This window comes from Phocoena sinus, chromosome 15, assembly GCF_008692025.1.
Source record: "Phocoena sinus isolate mPhoSin1 chromosome 15, mPhoSin1.pri, whole genome shotgun sequence".
NCBI lineage: Eukaryota > Metazoa > Chordata > Mammalia > Artiodactyla > Phocoenidae > Phocoena > Phocoena sinus.
The window spans coordinates 54,978,862-55,002,041 of record NC_045777.1 but is presented as its reverse complement, the minus strand read 5'-3'; the positions used below and the strand labels follow the sequence as shown (position 1 = coordinate 55,002,041).

The window sequence follows — 23,180 nt, the reverse complement described above, 5'->3', positions numbered from 1 at the left end:
CGCGCGCTCTCTCTCTCTCTCTCTCACACACACACACACACACACACACACACACACACACACACACGGAAAAGCATGGGACTCCTCATTTTCTCCTGTCCTTAATCTATCTCTAATTTATGTTATTGCTCCCTGTGGGATACGGTTGTGGTTTATTTATATTTGTCCATCTCCACCATGCTAGTGCTGGTACAGACCATCACCACCTCTCACCAGCAGTCCTGCAACAGCTTCCCAACAGGTGTCCTCTACACAGGCTTGCTCTATATTCCCACACTGCAGCAGGGTGATCCTTTAAAATGCAAATAGGCCACCACCATCACTCTACCATCAAGAAAGGCTTTGATCATTTCCCGAATCAAAATCGTCTTCAAATCTAGCACCAAATCCTTAATATGCCCCATGGTGGGGAGAATAATGTTCTCCCCTCCCCAAAAGCTGTCCATATCCTAATTCCCAATGTTTCTCATGGCAAAGGGGATCCAGGTTGCAGACGGAATTAAGGTTGCTAATCAGCTGACTTTAAGATGAAAAGCTTATTCTGGATTATCTAGGTGGGTTTAGTGTAATCACAAGAAACCTTAAGAGTAGAAGAGAGAGGCAGAACGAGTCAGTGTCAGAGCGATTTGATGTGAGAGAGACGCAGCCCTCCATTGCTGGCTCTGAAAATGGAAAAGGGCCAGGAAGCCAAGGAATACAGGCAGCCTCCACCTCCAGCAGCTGGGAAAAGACGAAACCACAGATTCTCCCCCATAGCCCCCAAAAGGAACACAGCCCTACTGACACCTTGATTTTAGCCCAGACTTCTGACCTCCAGAACTGGAAGATAGTAAGTTTGTGTTGTTTTAAGCCACTAGGTTCGGATAATTTGTTACATCAGCAGTGAGAAGTTAATACCTGCCGTCTAAGGCCCTACAGAGGCTGGACGTTGCCCGGCTCTGCACCTTCATTTTGTACCCCTTTCGGTTCACCCCTTGTCTCTCTTCTTCTTGGTTTTCTCATGCTCGTGCTGTCACGTGTCCCCCAAAGATGTTGTGACCTCCCCCCCTTGGCCTCCCCTCCCCGTCTTTTCCAGCCCGCTTCTGCTCATAATTTAGTTATGGGTGAGTGATGCCTGACTTTCCCACAACCCCTATCCTTCCTGACTCCTCACTGAGGATTCAGATACCCCTGTTTCATGATCCCTTAGCACCCATAACATCCATCGTACTTGGTAGCACTTCTTCAAGTCCAGAGTGCCGGACTCATCCTGCTTTTCATGACACTTCCCTGGTTTTAGTGTAAAAGTCCCACCTCTCAGGAAATCCCTCAATTCTGGGAAATCTGGGACATCTGGTCACCTTATCAAGTCGGCCTTCCTCAGCAGCACAAGGCCTGGCATATAGTAGATACTCGATAGAATATTAATGAATAAATGGATTTCACTTTTCGTCACCTTTTACTGCAGGCACACACGTTTCTAGTCTATTCCCTTCCACTCTTACACTTCTATCTGATCATCTAAGTCTGCACCCAGTGACTACATCCTGAGTGTTACCCAATTCTGTGATTATGCCAGTCCCTTAAGGGCTATGTCCCCACATACCATCCTTCCCAGCTAATCTTGCTTCCTTCTCCTGTGTGATGAGAATGGGTTCTTGACTCAATCATTCAATGAAACAAATCTTTATTGTGTACCTGCCTCAAAAGCAAATGTTAAATGCCTTTGGATAAATTTCTATAGCGTTTGAAATATTTTGTGCTCTCAAAAATGAACATAGGGCTTCCCTGGTGGCGCAGTGGTTGAGAGTCCGCCTGCCGATGCGGGGGACACGGGTTCGTGCCCCGGACTGGGAGGACCCCACATGCCGCGGAGCGGCTGGGCCCGTGAGCCACGGCCACTGAGCCTGCGCGTCCGGAGCCTGTGCTCCGCAACGGGAGAGGCCACAACAGTGAGAGGCCCGCGTACCGCAAAAAAAAAAGAACATAAATTATGATAATGGTACCATCTATGAAAAGTTGGTTTTTTGGAGAAGAATGAATTTTTTCAGGCCTCTTGGGTGCTTTTTTGTATCTTAAAAGAGGAATAAATTCAGAATTATGTGGCCAGGTATTCTCTACTGGGGATTTCTAACCTTTGAAGTACTCCTTTTTTTAAAAAAGCAAAAACTTAAGTTTCACCCAGCTACCAAGTTTTACTTTTTTTTTTTTTTTTTTTTTTGGTTCCAATGTCCGAATTGTATGAGAACTAGTCTTGGCTTTATCTGTATAAGGCTGTGGTTTTCAAATGTTAATGTTAATAAAAATCATGTTATGTGCCTATTCAAAATTCAGATTCCTGCTCAGCCACACCCCTGGAGTTTTTGTTTTAGAATCTGCAAACTGGTTTTCTAGTAAGTAGCTTCAGGGATTGCCATGGACAGCACCTTAATAAACTTTAAAGCATGGAAAGCTATCAAAGGAGCAATATGGTATACATGATAGGTAATCTTGATAAAGTCCCTTTAAAAGCTTATAATTATGGGGCAAAGATGCATGTATATGTTTATGGATTGAAGTGGGAAGGCATTCAAGGAAGAGGGTGGAGATAATAAAATGTTCATAAAATATTATATTTAATGGCAAAAGAAAAAATCTTGCTATTGTCACTGCTAGATAATCTTACTTAAAGGTATCTGATATGTGGAATAGAGACCTCCTGAATAAAAATGTCTAGTATTGCCCATCCCTCATATAGAATAAAAACAAAATGTGAGAATAAAGATCTTGTTTTCTGACCCACTTAGTGAGTTGGCCTGAATTGGGATTGAGATAAGAGCATTCTGCCTTCCTTATAAGCACTAGCTCGTACCCAAAGGGTGTTGGCCCACCAGGAAGATATAAAGATGTCTTTGTAGGGGTATTCAAAAGGAGGAGATTTCCTCTTAATGCAGGACCCTTTTTCTATGATGGTCTCTGCTAGTGCTACTTTAAAACATCTTTCACAGAGATGGTCTTGTAAAGATGCATGATGCCAAATATTTACTTAATCCTTTCTAAGACATTTATTAATTAGAGAGGAAATGGAAAAACTAAGTGGTACTGGCTGCCTTACAGCATGTGTCCTTTTAGCCTGCGTGCCTGCCTCTGCCGGGCTGCATGGAGGAGACTGGTATCCGCTATACACTCTGCTCAGAGACTTACTTCCGAATCACCTGTTTTCATCCATCCGTACACGTCAACTTCTCTATGATCCTGACTCTCTCAGCCCACAGCATATATTTGTATCCTCATTCTATCATTTGCTTATATTTTAGGTTTGCTTCAGGTTGGGTCGCCCTGGTACAACCTTGGCTTTTCACAAAAATGGCAGTGATTCATCTCTCTCACCCCAGATTCCCTTCTCAGAAACTATCCCTGTCAGGAAAGCAGGATACAGACAAGACTTGGCTGATCACCATCTTTGACTCTAAATGCATCACTAAGAAGACCATTAGACATCATAGGGACATCCTTTTTGGGTATTTTTGGGAGTGAGGGTAAGGGGGATCAACGTGGCTGAGCGTACATTTCTTAAGAAACGTGCAAGTTCATTATATAGATAAATATAAAGCATTTCTAGAATAGCCCCCACGGAAAGAAACTGTTGAGTAATAAGAAGTGCTCTAAGCTTTTAAGTTTCAAAAAATGGGTCAGATTGAAAAATGCTTTTCTCAATGCAATTTTAAGTTCCTTTAAGATAGGGATTATGTTAGAAGCTGCCCTTAATCACAAAAGAAAATGGGAACAGTGATTTGCACGTAGTAGACTTTCAATAAATGGTATTTATTGAATCTGATATTTATCGGATATGATATAACACTGGCTGGGCTCCAAGCAGCCTTGAAATGTTTGTTCTAGATCACTTGCACTAATGGGCTAGAGGATCTTCTACGTCCTCTTTGACCTTCTGCTGCAGCTACGCATCTGGTCTTGCTTATACATTGCTACCTTCCCTCTGCATGGTGCGTTCTGCTATGAAAACTGTTGTCACATCTACTGTATCATCTGATTCTCACACCAGCTCTTTCGAAACCCTTATGGCTTTCATAGATGAGGAGACTGAGGCCGAGGGAAGTTGGGAATTGGCAAAGATCTCACAGGTATTGCGTGCTGAGGCTGGAGCCGGAGCAACAGTCTTAGACTCAAAATTCTGCCCATCTGCGGGTTTAAAATCCAGTCCTCTCTACAGCACTCCACGATGTACTGTCTCTTCAGGAGCTCCGAAGGACAAAGCCAGCTCTAGCACTTTCTACCTGTGGGTCTTGACTTCTCTGAGCCAGTATTCCTCACTGGCAAACGGAACTAAGGAGCCATAACAGTCACGGAGCCTTCTGATTTGTTGATCCATTTTCCAAATGAGAAAAGCAAAGCTCAGAGAGGACGAGAAGCTTCCAACCATCGGAGGCTGGTTTCAAAGACGGCAGCTTGATTCTACCGTCCATCAGCTCTCCTCCCCTGGCTCCCTGCTTTCCTCACCCACCACTGATGCTTATTACGCACCTGGGAAACCAGGTGATGCGCACAGAGTAATGATAGAGATGTAAAATATCACAAGGCAGTTTACATGTTTTTATGACGTATTTTCCACTTTTATTTATTTTTAAATTTTCAAGTTCACTCCATTTTTATTATAATTAATAGGGGTGGTTAAGAAAACGTCTCCCTAGACGCATCTACCAACAGCACATCTCTACAACTTCCTTTGCTGGCTCTGTTCTCTGATAAAGCATCTGCTTAGAGAGATTCAGGAAGGATACAGCAGCACACAGTGCCAAGGCCTTCCACCTGGGACCCATACAAATTCAAAAATGAGAACATCAGCTTCAAAGCCATCATATTCCATTCTAAATTGCCTTTCCCTGAAATTAATGGAACCAAGTCTCCCAGTCCGCCCTGTGTGTTGAACAGTGTAACCTGCAACAGAATCCAATAGCATAAATTGATTAAACCCCATCAAATGGTATTCCCTAAACAACTTTCCTTGCAATTAAACCATCGTGTTGAAAAGGAACTTGGTTAGAAATCCTAACAGGTATCGCCAACGGAACTGTAACATTCCTCACGAGGCTCTAGGATGACATTGCTCCCTTTTGCTTGACAGTAATATGAAATGAAATCATCTTAATATTTACTCACCAAATCAAGTAGATACAGTCTCCAGAAGCAAACAGCTCCCCTCTCTGACCACAAGGGAAAATGTTCTCCTGTCTAGGGTAGAATGATAATACTTGGCACACGTGCTACCACTCCCCCTTCCTGTACCCCTGGAAGACATTGCTAATCAATCACAGCACTTTCCTGCTGAGCTCAGATGCATTCTTCTCAACAAAACTACAGGGTGCCTTCCCTAATCAGAACTGGCAAGCAAGAAGAAATCAATTTGCCTGCCCTCTGTCTAAAGTTTGATTTCACTAAGCCTAGACGCAAAACTCCCTATGACTCAATCCAGATACTCAGATTTGAAAGTGCCTAAATCCATGGGATCTTGAACCTTTTCTCACTATATAATGACCACTCTGAAACATTCGGTTGACTTTTAATAAAACTACTTCTCTCAAGTGGCTGACAAATTGTTCTTATCTTCCTCAGCACCCCTAGCCAGTATTTCTCAATAACCCTAAAGTAATACTTGCATTTCCTCTCCAAGTTCTTATTTCCTTCTTTAATCAAGGCAAATCTATTCAACTGTTAAAATCTACCTCTAGAAAAATCCTTCTGAGTCCAACCATTCCATTTCCTACTCCACCATTCTAAAAATAGAGTAATTTTAATTCACTTACGTTGTTCTTTAGCCTTCAGGTTATTAAGTAGTTATGCCTTTCTGAGGATTAGCACAAGGTGGTGTTCTTTTATTTCTCCAACAAATGAGGAAGTAGAAAATCATCTAGAGATGTGAAAAAATCCTAATTGATAAATAATGAAACTGATAGGTGATATGTAGGGGTTTTTTTGTTGTTGTTTGTTTGTTTTTTTGCGGTACGCGGGCCTCTCACTGTTGTGGCCTCTCCCATTGCAGAGCACAGGCTCCGGACGCGCAGGCTCAGCGGCCATGGCTCACGGGCCTAGCCGCTCCGTGGCATGTGGGATCTTCCCCGACCGGGGCACGAACCCGTGCCCCCCGCATCGGCAGGCGGACTCTCAACCACTGTGCCACCAGGGAAGCCCTGTTTGTTTGTTTGTTTTAAGAAAAACACTCCAAGTTTCTAAGCATTCATTTATAAAATATACTTTAGAAACCAAGTTATAATGCCTATGCGATTATACGTTTAAATATGTGTCACCTATTTTACACTTAATGAAACTATTTTAAAAATTCAACGGAATAAACCTTCAAGATCTTATTGGCTTCATCCAACAATTCATGAATTGGGCAGCATCCAATATAGCAGACAGAAAGGAGCTCCGAGGAGCTGTACAAAATGAAAGACTTTTATAGGCAGAGGGAGCAGAAACAAGGCAGCTATACTAGGCAAAAAAGGGGACTGTTTATTGCAAAGTTACCTTCCTTTAGGGGATGGGGTTCTATCAGTCAGATGACTTAACGAGTGTTGATCAGGCAATTTCTGACCGACTTGTTTAAGGTTCCATTTCCAGGAGAGCCGAAGCTTAGCTAAGTGACTCCATTTAGGGCTGTCTGTTGTCTTATTTTTAAGACATGCAAGAAAATACCTGTATTTTTAAATTAAAATTGTAAGAGTTTTTAGGTGTGTAGAAATGACTGGACCCATTCTACAGAGAGAATTATGAAGAAAATCAAGAATGAAAAGCTAATGAAAAATTAGACAAATGACAGAAATGACTGAGACAAAAGAGAAGTTAGGATGATAAAGAGAGACTTTTTTTAAGAGGAACTGAATAAAAAAGCAGACTAGAAATGCAGAAGTCTTAGGACTAAAAAAGAGAAGTGTCAGATACAGAAAAAAACAGCTTTAAACAACATGCAAGAACACACCACAGGAAAGACACGTTAGGACCTTGAGAACCTCAGTGTGTGGCAATGGAGTCAGTGATGGAATACAATGAATACTTTAGCATGTTTTCACCTAACTACTAAGATCTACTAGAATGGCCCAGGCTTTGGAAAAGTCCAGCTAATATACTGACTTGTATACACGCCATAACTTTCATGGAAAGAAATGGGCATCCTCAGAAAAACCTTATTTTTATGTTTTTCAACACCTATTTAACTCTTCTAGTCCATGTCAAGGTTACGCTGACTTACTCTTCTCTAAAAAGGTGGAATATTTTAAATAATTCACTAAAATAGCAGATTCTGAAAAACCAAATGGCTAGTGAAGGGCATCTTCTTCACCTGCCTTCCTAGTCCAGTACCTGAGTGCAGTCCTGAGGAGCCCTAACCAGCGTGTGTGTGTGTGTGTGTGTGTGTGTGTGTGTGTGTATGTGTGCGTGTCTGTGTGTGTATGTATATATGTTATGGCACTCCACGTTGTCATATGAACATTTTATAAAGGAGAGACTTGATGTTCAGAGAGCTTAAGTAAATTAGTCATAGTTGCAAAGCTATCTCTAACAATGCTGCCTATTAACGTAGCTTATAATTGCTACTCGACCTTTCTAATACATGCTTGAAGCATCCCCATCTTCGGAAATCTTGACTCCCCAAGGAGTGTAAAGACTTATTTATGTCCTGCAACTATTTTCCCCTTTGTTTGGCTAAAATGTCTCACACCGTGACAGGTACATAATAAGCACTCAGTAAATGCAAGTTGATTGAACTTAGCTCTTCCTGCCTTATATGTTGCCATAAAAGTCTCTTAATGCTGCTTTCATTTTCATAGCTATTGATTCAATTATTCTTCCTCAAATCTGCAATGAAGCTGGCCGCCCCTCCTCCCAGGAATCCACATGTTAGTAGCGTCTTCATTTTTCTTCCATTTACATCTAACTAAACTAATGATTTCCCTGCTACCTCACATTCCATTGGTGTTACACAAACTGCTGCGACAGCCCTATCTCCTGCAGGCATCACTTGTATCTTTTCAGCAGCCTGTTGTAACACAGGTGACAGAACGATTAAGAAGGTCAGCCTTCAATGCATGAGGAACTTATGTAAAGCAAATGGTGTCATCCGAGGTACAACCTGTGACAGCGGCAAAGGGAAATGGAGGGGCCAGCAGGACTGCCTCCAAGCGGGGAAGAAGAAACTATTTACCCATTCCTGGGGCAAAACAGAAAACCAAAAAACAAAAACAAAACAAAACAAAAACCAGCTTTGTGATTTCTGCACGACTTAGAATATAGTGGTGCTGCTAACTGATGCACGGAAGAATTGAGCAAACGCATTTTGTGCAACGTGGAATAGAGGATGATGATGGTGGATGGATGGATGGATGGTTCCATAAATACACAGACTGACGGGCAAATAGATAGCTAGACAGGTGGATAGGATCCTTGAACTTTTCTCCATCCCCACAGTTACAACCCCAGGACAAGCCAAGGTCATTCCTCTCTCCTAGACTCTTTAAACACACCTCTTAACTGTTGTCCTTGCTTCCACTTTGCCTCTGTCCAGGCCATCTTCAATACGGTAGCCAGAGCAATATTGTTAAAAGCACAAGTATAATCACGTTCCTTACTTTTCCAGATCCTTTAATGACTGCCCCCAGCATTGAGAATAAAATCTGAAATCCCTACCCCCAGAGACTTCTCCCTAGAATGTTTCAACTTAAATATCAATTCCTTGATCACTCAAATTAAGTTACCATACTCTGTACGGACTCTTAAAACATGCTGTGTGTCTATCTCACAGTAGATACTACAATTTATACTTATACATTTATTTGTATGGCTGTTTGTCTATATTTGTTTCCTCTGGAGACTATAAGCCCCGGGGGTCTGGGAAACTTGCTTGTCCTGTTTATCACTACGTCCCCGGCAGCTAGCACCATGCGTGGCATAGAAGAGGATTCAACGTGTATCTGTCGAAGTGCATGAAAGCACGGCTCCAGCCACCTGCTTAATACAGTGAGATGGCCATTCCTGTAGGGATGAGACGAGGACAAGGATCTCCCATGAGACAGTGGGACACCAGTTCTGATGCCTCTCCTTTGACCACATCCCTGATCAGAGCTCTCACAAGGGGAACAGAGGGCTCGACACGTACCGTCAGCAACTCTGAGCTCAGCACCATGAGGGCCGCTGAGGAGAATGCTAAGATGCACAAGCCTTCTCGGGAGCTCTGTGCACATGTGGCACCTCCTGGCTCTTCAAAATCACATTTGCAGAGTCAGCCTTAAGAAAGGAGCTTGTAACCTGTGTCAGCCGCCACCATGCGGAGGTAGGACCAGGTGCTCTGAATAACAAGGTCTTTTTTTTTTTTTTTACTTTAGACTGAAATAGATGTAATCCTTCTTTACTTCCCCATCCCCATAATTCTGTTTTAAAATATTTATGAACACATATGAATATTCATGGTATTAAAAATATATATGTATATTTTATATATGTACTACATATAAAATCTCAAAGGCACAATTCAGTTCCTTGCTTGTTAGTCCTCCACCTTTGTTTTCTGTTTTTTTTTCTCAGAATAGAACTTCAGTTGCAACCCAGTGAAAACTCTGATGGGAGAGTCGAACCACTTTGAGTCCACAGGCATGTTGAGCATCAGAAGGACTCAGGCTTGTGGCTCTTGGTGGCTCTACTTTTCCTTGACTCACAAGAGCCTCTGTTTAATGCAGAGTCCCTGGTAACCACAGAGAACGCTTCAGTTTCTATATTCACAGTGTAGTATATTTGATGCTTCTCATTCTTTCTTTGCACGGAGAGAAAGAGGAAGAGGAAGGAAAGCTCCATAGAAGTTTATCGTTAATCATACCGGTCATCAAGGTCACCTGCTTTATAGAATTATAAAAGCAACCTAAACATTACCTGAGATCTTCAGGCACCACAAGCCTCCAATCCCTGTGGAAGCCAAAAGTCCTTGTCACTATTTCTTGGATGAAATGCACAGCCCCACTGGCAATTTTGATCCCGGGTCCTGCACATCAAAAGAACTTAGTGCAGTGGCCAAGAGTGTGGGCTCCAGGGACTTCCCTGGTGGTCCCGTGGTTAGGACTTCACCTTCCAATGCAGGGTGTGTGGGTTTGATCCCCGGTCGGGGACCTAAAATCCCACATGCCTCACGGCCAAAAAAAAAAATAAAAAATCATTTTAAAAAAGCAATATTGTAACAAATTCAATAAAGGCTTAAAAAAAAAAAGAAGTGTGGACTCCAGACTCAAGATGGCTGGAGTCCAACCCAAGCCCACCACTTGAAGGTCATCTGAGTACCAGCAACCCATGCAACCTCTTCAAGGGTCGGTTTCCTCATCTGCGAAACCGCAGAAGTTAGCAGAACCCATCTCACAGGTCCTCACGAGGATGAAACGAGGTGATGCACACACAACACTTAGCCCAAGGCCTGGCATGTAAGCAAATGTCCTACACCTTAGCTGTTACCTTCAAAATGATTGAGGACAACACCTGTCTTCCTTGGCAAGGACCCAGGCAGGAACTCAGCACTTCATGAAACGTCCACAAAAATCTCGCTCTCAAAAACATTTTAAATATAAGTGTATGAAGGGAGAGGTTAGCTTTACTCTTTGGAGTCACGGGAACAGGGCAGACAGAGTGGACGATTGGATTATGACAAAGCAGACGACTTCAAACTGAACTTTTGTACAAGCCACTGATTTCCTCGGGGACCTTCCCCGCACACTTTCTGGTTGGATCCTGTGCCTCAGTTCTCCTCCCAGCTTCTTGCCCATCAGACCACGACCAGGTCTCCCCGAACTAAAACAGAGCAGTGTTTTTGCTACTATCTTTTGCTGAACTGATGGCTGCCAGGATTCTGCTCTCAGCATCCCACTCCCCAGCCCAAAGGTTTTTCCCAAGCAGACACCCTCTCCCCGGCAAGAGGAATTTTTATTTAATCTTCTCAAGAAACCGATGGGTTACTATTGTTATCCCCGTTATCGAAGAGGACACTGGGGTGACAAAGATTATGTAACTTTTCCCAAATTTGCATAACTGATAATTAGAGAGCCAAGATTTGAATCCCCATTTATTTGTCTTAAAACCTGTGCTTTTTCCACCATGACTGCTGCTTCCCTTACTTGAATCGAAATGAACTTAGATTACTGGATGTAACCCACTGGGTCTACAAGGCACACACAGCCAAAAGGCATTTGGCCTAGCAATGCACAACTTTTATGAACTCCTACCCAGAGAATTTTCAGAGAGTACTGGAGTGGATGGCCCATAAAATTAGACTAAGAACACAGTGCATGTAACAGAGTTCTCATGAATGAATTTATGGATATAACAAGGATACATGGGACTAGAGAACCATCAGACTCCTGATTTCCAGAATCTCTAAACCCTTGTCAAGAAATAACACGACATTCATCTCAGATTACTCAAAGGGAGAAGTTCTTGAATTACGCTAGTCTCAGAAATAATGTCTTGTGCCAGAATCCACGGATTCCTAAGCTCCATTTTCCTTGGGGCATTGCCGTGTCAGAGACTAGTGGGTTATTTCCTAATCTGGCTTCTCCCTCTACTCTGTGAGCTCCTTGAAGGTAAAGATTTGATCTAACTCACATTTCCAACTCCACCGCCTAGCTCCTCTTAAATATAATCTGAATCCTCTTTATGGGCTAATAAAACATAGGCAGCTAAGAGTAGAAAGCCCAAAATACAATGAGCTGGTTGTAAATTAACACCATCCATTTACGGAAAAAAAAACAAAAAAACAAAACTTAGCCATATGCACCCAAAGTCATAAAGATGCTCTTATCCTTTGACTGTGTAATTCCCCTCAGGGGTACATCCCCAGGAAGTTATCCTAAGGAAGAAAACTCTATAGATCCTAAGTAATTAACTCTGGCAATAATGTTGTTAAAGAACGGAAACCTCCAGATATTCCATAATAAAGCGTCATCCTGCTGATATATCGCGTAACCCTCAAAATTACGATTGTAGGAAGTGATAGAGCAACATGGAAACAAATGCTCAAGCTAAAACTTAAATGAAGATATCATAACACCAATTCACAAGCCCATGATGGCCATGGCACTGGACCACGTATCTGGACAGGCATGACACAGAAAAGTGGGGAAGGAATTCACTGCTGTGGCTCGTGGCAGTGGTGCAGATAAGAAAGATTGAGGGGCAGGTAAACCTTGTTTCCTCGCCATCTTTAGAGAGTTATTTGGGTGATAAGTTTCAAATGGGCACAAAGAAGGTCAGGGAGAGCTTGGATTCTGTCCTGAAACGGAAGGCGGGCACTTGGAACAGAGCCCCTGGGTGAGAGAGCCCAGCTTTGCATGCAAGCCGTGGAGATTCCCCTTCCTGGAGCCAGAGCCGCACCGGCTGTGGTGAGCGATCAACGCTCTCGGCCATCTGCTCAGGCGCTGTGAAGGCAGCCATGTGTCCTCCTGCCTGGGCACTGGGGAGGCCACCGATCACTAGTCAATCTGCTTGAAATTGCCTCCGATGATTAGTGTGTAATGACTCAGGTAGGTCATGGCCAGGGACGCTTCTGCTATTAATGCTTTAGCAGCTGTAAATGGGCATTGATTCTGCAGACGGAGGTTTATGGTTTATTGGTCGGGAGAGCCCAGCCCTGTGCAGTGTCAATGGTCACTTCTGGGGGAGCAAGCACCCTGCAAGGGCATCATACTGATACTTTGGGGGAGGGTAAGGAAGGCCCAGGAGGAACGCCAGCCAGCTCCAAAAGGAAAAAACAAACAACAACAACAACAACAAACAAACCTGGCCAGGGAAGATGGAAGAGAAGAATTTACCTGTAACAGGGCTAACTCTGGGCCCCTCCCACATCTGAGATGGATCTAATCATTCCCTTGCATTCTGAGTCCAACATCTATTCTTCTCTGTGACTGGCTGCTCCAGGATAGTTAATATAACTTGGATTGTATTATTTACTTAAATTTTATCTTAAAATTTTATCATGAATTCAGGGCCCTGTGACTGTCCGTTCACTGTAATATCCCTAGCACCTAGCAAGAAGCCAATTTTTTTCAGTTATTTGTCAAGGAATGAATGCATAATGACATTAGCAGGGTAAGAATGTTCACTTATATGTCACTGTCTTAGCACCCTGAACTGCAATGTACCACGATACAGTTTTTCAAGATGATATATCCTTCTTAAATACGGGGACTGAGGTCCAGTGAATTAAAGAACCTGCCAATGTACACATACACGCATGCACACACGTCAGTCAGTGGGAGAAGAGATAACTTCTCAGATATGTAATTGCTCTGAATAACAGCGATGGTAATCACTGTTGCCATTTATTTAGTGCTGACTGTATGCCAGGCCAGAGTTGGGATTGGTACTTTCTGAGGCAAGAATCCTCATTTGTGGGTATAATTACCTGAATTCAAAAGAAACTAGCCACATGTTTAAAAAAAATATTCTGGCTATCAGCACTTGGAGAAAGTTCATCTTTCTGTTTTGGAGCTTCTCAAAAGTTGAAGAAATCGGTAGCCTCCTCCATTTGGAGAAAACAAATTCCTTGTTTCCATAATTTATTAACCAGCCATTTTACCAAACTTTTTGTTCGTCCTTTGCAATTTCCAACCATTACTACAGGTTCACCAATGTCTTACATAAAAAAACCTCACATTACAATGTTGAATAGAAACAGCAAGTAGATCTAATCTTCAGCTTAAGTGAAGGGATTTAGCAGAAATCCCAAGTCACTGTTTTCCTTGGGTCAGTCAGCTGGGAACTGATGAATAATCAGGATGAATATGAAGATTCTGCCTCTTAGGTGTTCAAGCCAGTATAAGAGGTTGCAGGCAAAACCTGCTTCTATTTCCCCTAATTCTCTAATGCAACCTGTGAGTGTGGACCAAACTATATCAACCTATTAAGGCAGTAAAGAGAAAGCAGAATATCAGTACTGCATTAGTCTCAAACCTACCTGGTGCATTTTCTTGTCCAGGAGACAAGGGGCTCATTTCTGCCCGCAGGTGGGGGCAGGGAAGAACCACTGCTGGTCATAACTCATCAATCTCTGTCTTGCTGAGATAACGACACTCCCCTTTAGCCTTCTCTTCTGTGGCCTAGTTTTATCTTTCTTGTTTCTTCACTGAATTCCAAGTTGGAACAGGCCTTAGTTACAGACTATTTGAGTTCAATTCATTATTATTAGTATCAGTATTATTTTAATGAGGAAATTTAAATTTGGTCAAATGCGTTGTTAAGAATCACAGGGTCGGGGACTTCCCCGGTGGTCCAGTGGTCAAGACTTCGCCTTCCAATGCAGGCGGTGCAGGTTCAACCCCTGGTCAGGGAGCTAAGATCCCACTTACCTAGCAGCCAAAAAACCAAAACATAAAGCAGAAGCAATATTGTAACAAATTCAACAAAGACTTTAAAAATGGTCCACGTCAAAAAAAAAAGTCTTAAAAAAAAAATCACACAGCCAATTAATAATGCCAGGACACGAGCCTGGCTCTCTTGATTTTTCAAAGATTGGTCTAGATTGGGACGTGGGGTGGAGGTGGACTGTGGGGGATTACGGATGACAGAATGGTTAAAAGTACAAATAGGGTGATCATCTTTCACAGCATTAATCCTTCATTCAAAATAGATATGTGCTTCTCATTTGGGAGGTGTTAGAGATAGAGCAGTAAGTGAGACAGACACACACCATGCCTTCTAGATCCTCCGGCCCAATGGAGGAGACAAGATAATACACAAGTAATAAATCGGATAATTGGAGTCATGATAAGTGCCATGGCAGATTCAAACTAGGTGAAATGATGGAGAATCACAAGGCAGGCCGCGGGTGCCACTTCAGCCTTCTCTCTTCTCTATCCATGGTCCTGAAATCCTACTATCACACAAATCTTCCTTGTAACTTTCATTCTTTCTTACCTTCCCCTGTTCCAACAATAAGGGAGCAGAAGGAGATGTTTTTCTTCTTCTGTTTCTCTGCCTATACTCTCCTCTATTGCCTCCCATTTGCATACACTCATTAAATCAAAAATATTGCTGAGTTCCTACTCCCAATCTGGCAGAGGGGAGATAGGGAGAGAAGGAAGAATTTATCAGAGCTCTGCTTTGCAGCAGCTTAAGAAAGACAAGAGACACATACGGAATGTGTGAAAAAGGGTGTCTGGTGGTAGCTGGTGGTTGGTCAAATGACAAAGCAGATGAGAAGGTCAGTAAGCATCTTTTTCTGTGCCCTCTAGACCATGGGACTCCAAATCAACTGGCATGAAACCCACCCTAGGCCTGGCCATCAATTAAATTAATGCTCTTATGTTGTTCCAGCTCTTGCTTCCCCTCCCTCTTGAATTCCAAATGATGCATGACCTCTCCCATTTCCAGCCAAGCTGTTGGGTTCTCTAACTCGAGAGAATTCCACCTCCTTGGGTGACAATCATTGCTCTTTCTCTTCCTATTCACCCTTGCACTGTTCTACTCTTGTCTGCTCCGCTGAGCTCCAGATTCTAAAAATATTATCATGGGGGTCATCCTTCTACACAGAAAAGAGACTTCATATTTTCTTTATCTACAAAGGGGAATCAAGGAACTCAAACACACAGGGAAAATTTCCTTCACCAGGAGGGTCTTAACAGAAATGTGTACAGAAGTATAGACATCTCTATACTAAGAGCACAGGTGAGAGACCAAGGATAGCAAATGCTTGGAGTTGGGAAATAAACACACTTAGAAGCCAAGAGATCAACTTGCCCAACTGGAACAGAAGGTCTTTAGAGATCCTCGGAGAGATCCCTAAAGTGTTAGGTAGGGACTAGCTTATTGAAACAGTAACTAGACGATATTCATGCTTCAGGAATGTTAGTCCTTCAATATATAGGATGGAATCCAGGGGAAGGTAACATGAGGACCACTTAGGAAGAGTTTACACCCATGTAAAGAAGGAGTTTGTGTAGTGGTATGCCAACAGAGAGGGTGGAAGTGAGGCTTTTAGAGGGCCCAGATCAAAGACTCATCCCTCTCTTGGTGGCGGATGAAGAAGACAAAGTCAGTGGTGACTGAAGCCTGGGACTGGGGTACCTGGGGAGAGAACGGTGTCCTTGGGTGAGTGAGTGGGGTTTGGTCTGATTGTAGAGTTGGGCTTTTGGAGTCAGAAATGACAGCCATCTGTGCTGCACATGGCACTGGAATTCAGGGGCAGATCTGGAGCCAGTTGTTCTAGGTCTAGCAGTTGACAAAGCAGAGGTAGAAGCTTTGAAGAAGAACATTGAGTGGTAAGTAGAGAACAAAAAATAGCCATTAGGGTGACCCAGTTCTAACGTCAGTTCTGTTTCTCCCACTTACATAATGCTCCCTCAGAAGGTGAGATGAATTCATTTATCTGTCCATCCTCCCATATCTCTCCACGTGCTCACCCATCACTGTATCCAACAAGCACTGATTGTCTGTTATGGCCGTTACTACAGTAGACATAATGGACATAGTCAGAGCTTATATATTATTTAACAACCAGCATAAGTCAGGCACCAACAAGTTAGAATGGATGCATGCTGGAGGATGGTGCAGGAGGGTCATTAACCTTTCAGTTCTGGATCAAGGGTCCACGTGGGGGGATAAGGCATATGGAATTGCAGGGTGTGAAAGATGCTTAGGGATCTGGGACAGAAGGAGTTTACCAACCCATGTCCACACTAAGCTATAACAGCTGATTATTGTCAGCCTGGGTGCAAGAATGGACAATTTAGACCCGGCCCCTGTATTCAGAGGGCCTACGATCTGGAGATGCTCCATCCAACATGGTAGGCTGTTACTACCACGTGATGCTGTTTACACTTAAATTAATTAAAAATAAGTAAAATCACAAACTTAGTCCCTCAGTTGCAGAAGCCACACGTTGGATGGCCATATCTGGCTAGTGGTAAACGTACTGCACAGCACAGATAACGAATATTCTTAACATCACAGAAAATTCTATTGGATGGCACTGGACTAAAGAAAAAGACAAACATTAGATTAATTTTTGCTCAGTTAAGGAATTAATTATAATTTTGACATAGCACGCCATGAAAGTGTAATCTGACAGGAGACAGAGGTCAAAGGAAGGCTTCCACTGCAAGTGAAATTTAAAAGTTGTTTGGGACTTCCCTGGAGATCCAGTGGTTAAAAAAAAAAAAAAAAAAGAATCCACCTCCCAATGCATGGGATGTGGGTTCAATCCCTGGTCAGGGAACTAAGATCCCACATACCGCAGGGCAACTAAGCCTGCATGCCGCAACGACTGAGGCTGTGCGCTCTAGAGCCTGCACACCACAACCAGAGAGAAGCCCGCGTGCCTCAATGAAAATCCCCCGTGCCGCAACTAAGACCCAACGCAGCTGAATAAAACAAACAAACAAAAACAAAACAAAACAAAAACAAACGATGTTGTAGGAAATTACTCTGAGGCTGAAGTCCAACAAATGACCCTACTACCACCAGCCTCCTGCAGCTTTCCTTCTAGACACAGGTCGTAAAGGGATGTGGGGAGCTAGAAGCCTACGTAGACGTAGGGTCACGTGAGCTAACTCTCTGCATCACGTACATTGGCCAATCTGTGTCCAAAGGGCTCCACTACAGATGGAACATTCTGGAAACAAAAAATAAACAACACACGATAGCTAAACTTTCGCAGCAGGAAATGGACATTGATTTTCTGAAGCCAACAGAGACATCAAACCCTGTCTCAGAGCAAGAGAAGATTTTAGCCACAACATCAGTTCAGGTACAGCGTTAGATCTGAGCAAATTCCAACTGCAAAGTCATTGCTCCCCATCAAACCCCATGAGGGGCTGGAGCAGTTTCCTGACCCCCACGAGGTACCACACATGTGACTGGTGAAGAGGACACAAGGACCAGGCACGTAGCCCAACGCAGATGTCAGATCATCTGCTTTCCTGGTAACCAAGCAACCTCCCAGAACTCCATCTCCGTTCTAGGAGAAGTGACTTGTTGGCCCTGGGAGTTGCTTCTCTGTGCTAGAGAAGCTATGACCACGAGGAAAGCATGGCAATCAATTAGGCACAGAGACTGGGCAACAGCTCTAAATATCCCCAGTGAGGAGGTGTTCCATTTCTTCCTTTTTAATTTTTCAAAAAATTATCAGATATCTGCACACTGGTTTGGAGCAGCAAATTAATAAGTTTTTTCTCTTCCAACTGCAGTTCTAGATATGGAAATACCATATCCAAAGACAAAGTAACATGAGTTCCTTACAACACTGTACTGATTATCTCAGGGACCAGAGCCTCCCCTAGGTTAGGAACATCAGCTCCAATCCCGGAAAGGCACATGGGTTTCTTCCCGAGAGCAGTAACTTGTATCATGTCCAGAAGGTAAAGAGAAAGGTGGGAGGATCATAGATCATCAGAAAACCCATCCTCAAAACCTTCCTCCCTCTACCCCTCCCCCGTCTGCTCCAGCACCACCGAGGCATCCAGGAGAAGGAAACTACTTGAAACAGGAACAGCTAAAGCAACGTGCATATTTAACTTCCCACCAAATAGATCTGAACAGACTGCATGCCAAACAGCCCCCTCCTTGTTTCGCTTACAAAATCCCCCAGTTTTCAAGAAATGCTGTAGCCTGAAATTCAAAGGCATTAACGGATAGATGTGGCATGTAGGGAATTAGACATGAAGTTTCCTTTCTTATTGGGAACAAAAGCTGTGGGTCTAATCTCCTGTGTGATACAAGCTTTAGCTGATCAGGGTTACAGGAAATCATTCTGATGTGCCCAGCCGGCGAATACACCATCTTTTCATTTCTTTCCGTCTCCTCCTCCCCAGCTTCCTTCGCATATGCAAATGCCATAGCAATAAGGGGAGTCTTGAAATACCAGTGAGGGTGAAAGAATTCCCTTTGATCAGCCTCTCCCAGGCCTGGAGTCCGGCAGCCTCCAATTCTACCTGCCCCTTTATGATATTTGATGTGTCAAATTAGTCACCTCCACTCTCAGAAGTAGAATATGTTAAGAAATTCTGAAACCTATGAAGGAAGCTACATCTTGGAAAAAACTAAATATTTCCTTAAGTTAGCCTTTTTAAATTTTGATATTTATGGTTACATTATTACAGATTTCTTCCCCAAACAAGTTGCTCGCCAGCCAGCAGAACTCCTGGAGAGGAGAGCTGATGGCAGAGACTTTACGGAGATGCAGTGTCACCACTACCCCGAATGCTGGTGTATCAGAAAAAATAAGAGTTGGAGAAATTGGACAAAATACTGCTAGCTTCACCAAAAATAAAGTCCTTGCGTCCAATAAGACAGGCAGACGGCAGAAACTGCTTACTTGCTAAAAACAAATGAAATTTCCAAAATGTACCCCAGCATCTTAAAGTACAGAATTTCTTTTTTGAAGTAATTTCTATATAGGAGTAATGTATTCTGGCTCAGAAAGAGCAAAATGAACTGTTCTTAAATGCTTCAAGAAATATATGGTCTCACTAACTCCTCTGATTGCTGCCATTTCTTTTGACTTTGCAGGGTCCTATGACTGGGAGAGGGGGACAATGTCTCCTGATGAGAAAAATTTAGGGAACAAAAAGAAAACAAAAGCACATTTAATTTAACCCCCAGGCAGTAATGGTAGGTTTAACCCATCCACACTCTCAGACATTTTCTCTGTTCTTTTCCGGGGTTCTATCTAGCAAAGCCTCTTCTCATCTCTGAATCCAACGCAGTGGCGCAAAAAAGAAAGACACAGGCAAGCAGCAAAGTGTTTGTGGGAACCCCAGGCCTGCAGAAGAGGCTTTTCATCACAAACAGGATCAAAGCAATGGATGGAATTCTGTAATGACCTTCCAAAAGCGGTAGCACTTACTGAATGTTGAGTCTGATCAAGGAAGCTGTAAGTTCCACTTGCATGAGTTCTTTGAGCAGTTTCCTAGGGAGTAAGAGAAGGGAAGACTTTAGTATTGAGGAATGTATCCTTGAATTGGGTCTGTATCTTTTCTTGTCATAGCAATATCTGGTTAACCTCTGAAATAGGTGCTTGATTATATGGTAAATTTAACAATGACAATGGCGATGATGATGAAAATGATTAACAGCAAATCTTCAAATATATTTTCATAGCATGCTTTCACACTCCAATTAGGAAGGCGTTACTATTTTCTCCACTTCAGAAGAGGAAACTGAGACTCGCACAGCTCAAGTAAGTTGAGCAAAGTATGCATACTGTTTGGGGAGCCTGGATTTGAACCTGCGCAGTTGGGCACCAAGTTTAGAACCATTCTGCTATACTCTTGTCTTACACAGTGAGCCCTCTGTCACAGGATGTGTTCAAGGAAAGACGGGAGGTTGATCTTTCAGAGATATTATTGCGGAATCTCCTGAATTGAGTTAGGCAGAATGAAACCAACTCTAAATTTCCTTTCAATTCTAGAACTCGAAGATTCTGTAATGCTCAATCCTGTGATAGCTAAGGTTCCAAGTGACTTCATTTAGCAATGAATAAAATTGTGATATAAGGTGTCCCATCAATAATAAATTTTATAAACATGGCTACTGTCACCCAATCAGAGGGAGGAAGATTCATTTTTATTAATATTTAAATAAACCAAATATCACCTGAGCTGCAAATGGCCATTATAATATCATATAACTCAGTGAGTAGGGGGAAAGGTCATCTTCAACCAGAAAAATCAAGATTTACTAATAGAGGGACTTCGCTGGTGGTGCAGTGGTTAAAAATCCACCTGCCAATGCAGGGAACACGGGTTCAAGCCCTGGTCCGGGAAGATCCCACACACCGCGGAGCAACTAAGCCTGTGCGCCACAACTACTGAGCCTGCGCTCTAGAGCCTGTGAGCCACAACTACTGAAGCCCGCGTGCCTAGAGCCCGTGCTCCGCAACAAGAGAAGCCACCACAGTGAGAAGCCCGTGCACCTCAACGACGAGTAGCCCCCGCTCGCCACAACTACAGAAAGCCTGCACACAGCAACGAAGACCCAATGCAGCCAAAAATAAAGAAATTAATTAAAAAAAAAAGATTTACTAATAAATCTGAAAGATGTATACGGCACCTTGCACCAACGAGAGTTGCCCCTGACTTGCTTCCTCTCTGGAAGAAACTTAAGTAGCAGAGGTGGGACTGGTTTTCGGTGTTCTAGAATCCTGATCCAGTGCTCTTTCAATACTCCTGTAAAGTAGGGTTATAACTTATACCCAGACTCAATGCAATTCACAAGTTTCAGAGCTCAATTATAAACATGATTGGCAGATATATGTTTAAAAAATACTCTTCCCCTTTTTAATATGCACGATTTTTTTTAACTTCACATTTTTTTTTAAACTTCACTAGCACTGGTGTTGATAAATTAGAATATCTGATAACATCAAGAGGTTCCAAAATACTGGAAAGAGAGAGACCAGTGGCTGGAGAGGCCTGAGGGCATAGACAGCTATGAAGCTTGAAGATGGTGGTAACAGTGCTTATCCATCTGTCACCAAGCAGGACCCTATGGGGCCTTCCCAGGATAGACCCCCACCATGTCCTCTGCCTGCTTCTTGTTTGTAGAAAAGCTCTAGTCTTCCAGGTCTCCCCTGAGTCACAAAAGCTTGGCTTCAGAATTAATGTTTGAAAGGTTGTAAACATGTTGGGACAAAAGTAGAGTTGGGCCAGGAGAACTAGAAACAATTTAAACAGTAAATCAATCATATGGCAGTCACAGAATCTTTAGTTCCTCCCTGGAGTACCTAGATAATAGTATCTGACGCCCATTCCCGAGTTGTTTTACAGGTACTAAAACCCCCAACAAATGGACAAAGTTAACTACATGATGACCATGAGTATGTAACCCCCAGACCTGCTGGAGCCTGAGAATTGATAATGTTAACCCCTGTGACACCACCCTGTTACCCCAACATCAAGCAATCAGAGAACTGTGCATAAGCTGATCACACACCCTGTGACTTCCCTCCCTCATCTTGCCCTTAAAAACTCTTCCCTGAAATCCACAAGGGGAGTTAGGGTTTTTTGAGCATTAGCTGCCCTCCTTGTCCGGTGCCCACAGTGAATGCGGTACTTCCCTTCACCACAGCCTAGTGTCAGTAGATTGGCTTTACTGTGAGTGGAAGAATGGACCAAAGTTTGATTCAGTGACACATCCATCCATCCAAGCACCTTCCATCCTTCTTTCCTTCATTCAATCCATCCTTCCTTCCTTCCTTCCATCCATCCACATCTCCACTACCTACTAGCTTTGTGACCACAGATAAGTCACTTAACCTTTCTTTGTCTCAGTAAAATGGGAATAAACATAGTACCTACCTCAATGGATAGAGGTGAGTATTAAAAGCTAATAGTTGGGGGCTTCCCTGGTGGTGCAGTGGTTAAGAATCCACCTGCCAATGCAGGGGACAGGGGTTCGATCCCTGGCCCGGGAAGATCCCACATGCTATGGAGCAACTAAGCCCATGCGCCAAAACTACTGAGCCTGCACTCCAAAGCCCGTGAGCCACAGCTACTGAGTCCGCGTGCCACAACTACTGAGGCCCACATGCCTAGAGCCCGTGCTCCACAACAAGAGAGGCCACAACAGTGAGATGCCCATGCACCACAACAAAGAGTAGCCCCTGCTCGCCACAACTAGAGAAAGCCTGTGCACAGCAACAAAGACCCAACACAGCCAAAAATAAAAAACAAATAAATAAATTTATTTTTTAAAAAAGTTAATATTTGTAAGGTGCTTAGCACTGTGCCTGGTACAAAGTCGACGCCATTTAAAATTTTATTATTATTTATTAAGTCTTTTTTAATGCCTAACACTGTCCTCCTGATGCCTACAGTCTACTGGGAAAGACAGATCTTGGTCAGGGATGCTGGGGGAGGCCTTGCCAAGGAAGTGGCCGTGGGGTTGAGATCTTAATGATGAGAAGAATGCAACCAGAAGAAGTGGAAGGAAGAGTTAGGACAGTTAGGGAATAAATAGTCAAACTATACGGTTATCTTCTATAAATTCATAGTATGCCTCAGCTGGAGAATTATCTGTGCCCTAATAATAGAAATAGCAGTAGTAGTAGATCCTAGGTAGACTGGTCATATATCCATAGATATACTTTTTTTTTTTCTTTTTTTTTGCGGTACGCGGGCCTCTCACTGCTGTGGCCTCTCCCGTTGCGGAGCACAGGCTCAGCGGCCATGGCTCACGGGCCCAGC

The 23,180-nt window shown here is 43.2% G+C and overlaps 1 protein-coding gene across 4 annotated transcripts in view; it reads right to left on the bottom strand.

The window, feature by feature from the left end:
- Positions 1–23,180, bottom strand: part of RBFOX1 (RNA binding fox-1 homolog 1) — a 2,234,275-nt gene that overhangs the window by 1,212,267 nt on the left and 998,828 nt on the right. For all 4 annotated transcript variants that reach the window (XM_032606353.1, XM_032606358.1, XM_032606355.1 and 1 more), the window contains one exon: positions 19,841–19,903. In XM_032606353.1, the coding sequence (XP_032462244.1) occupies positions 19,841–19,903 (63 nt within the window). The remainder of the gene's footprint in view (positions 1–19,840; positions 19,904–23,180) is intronic.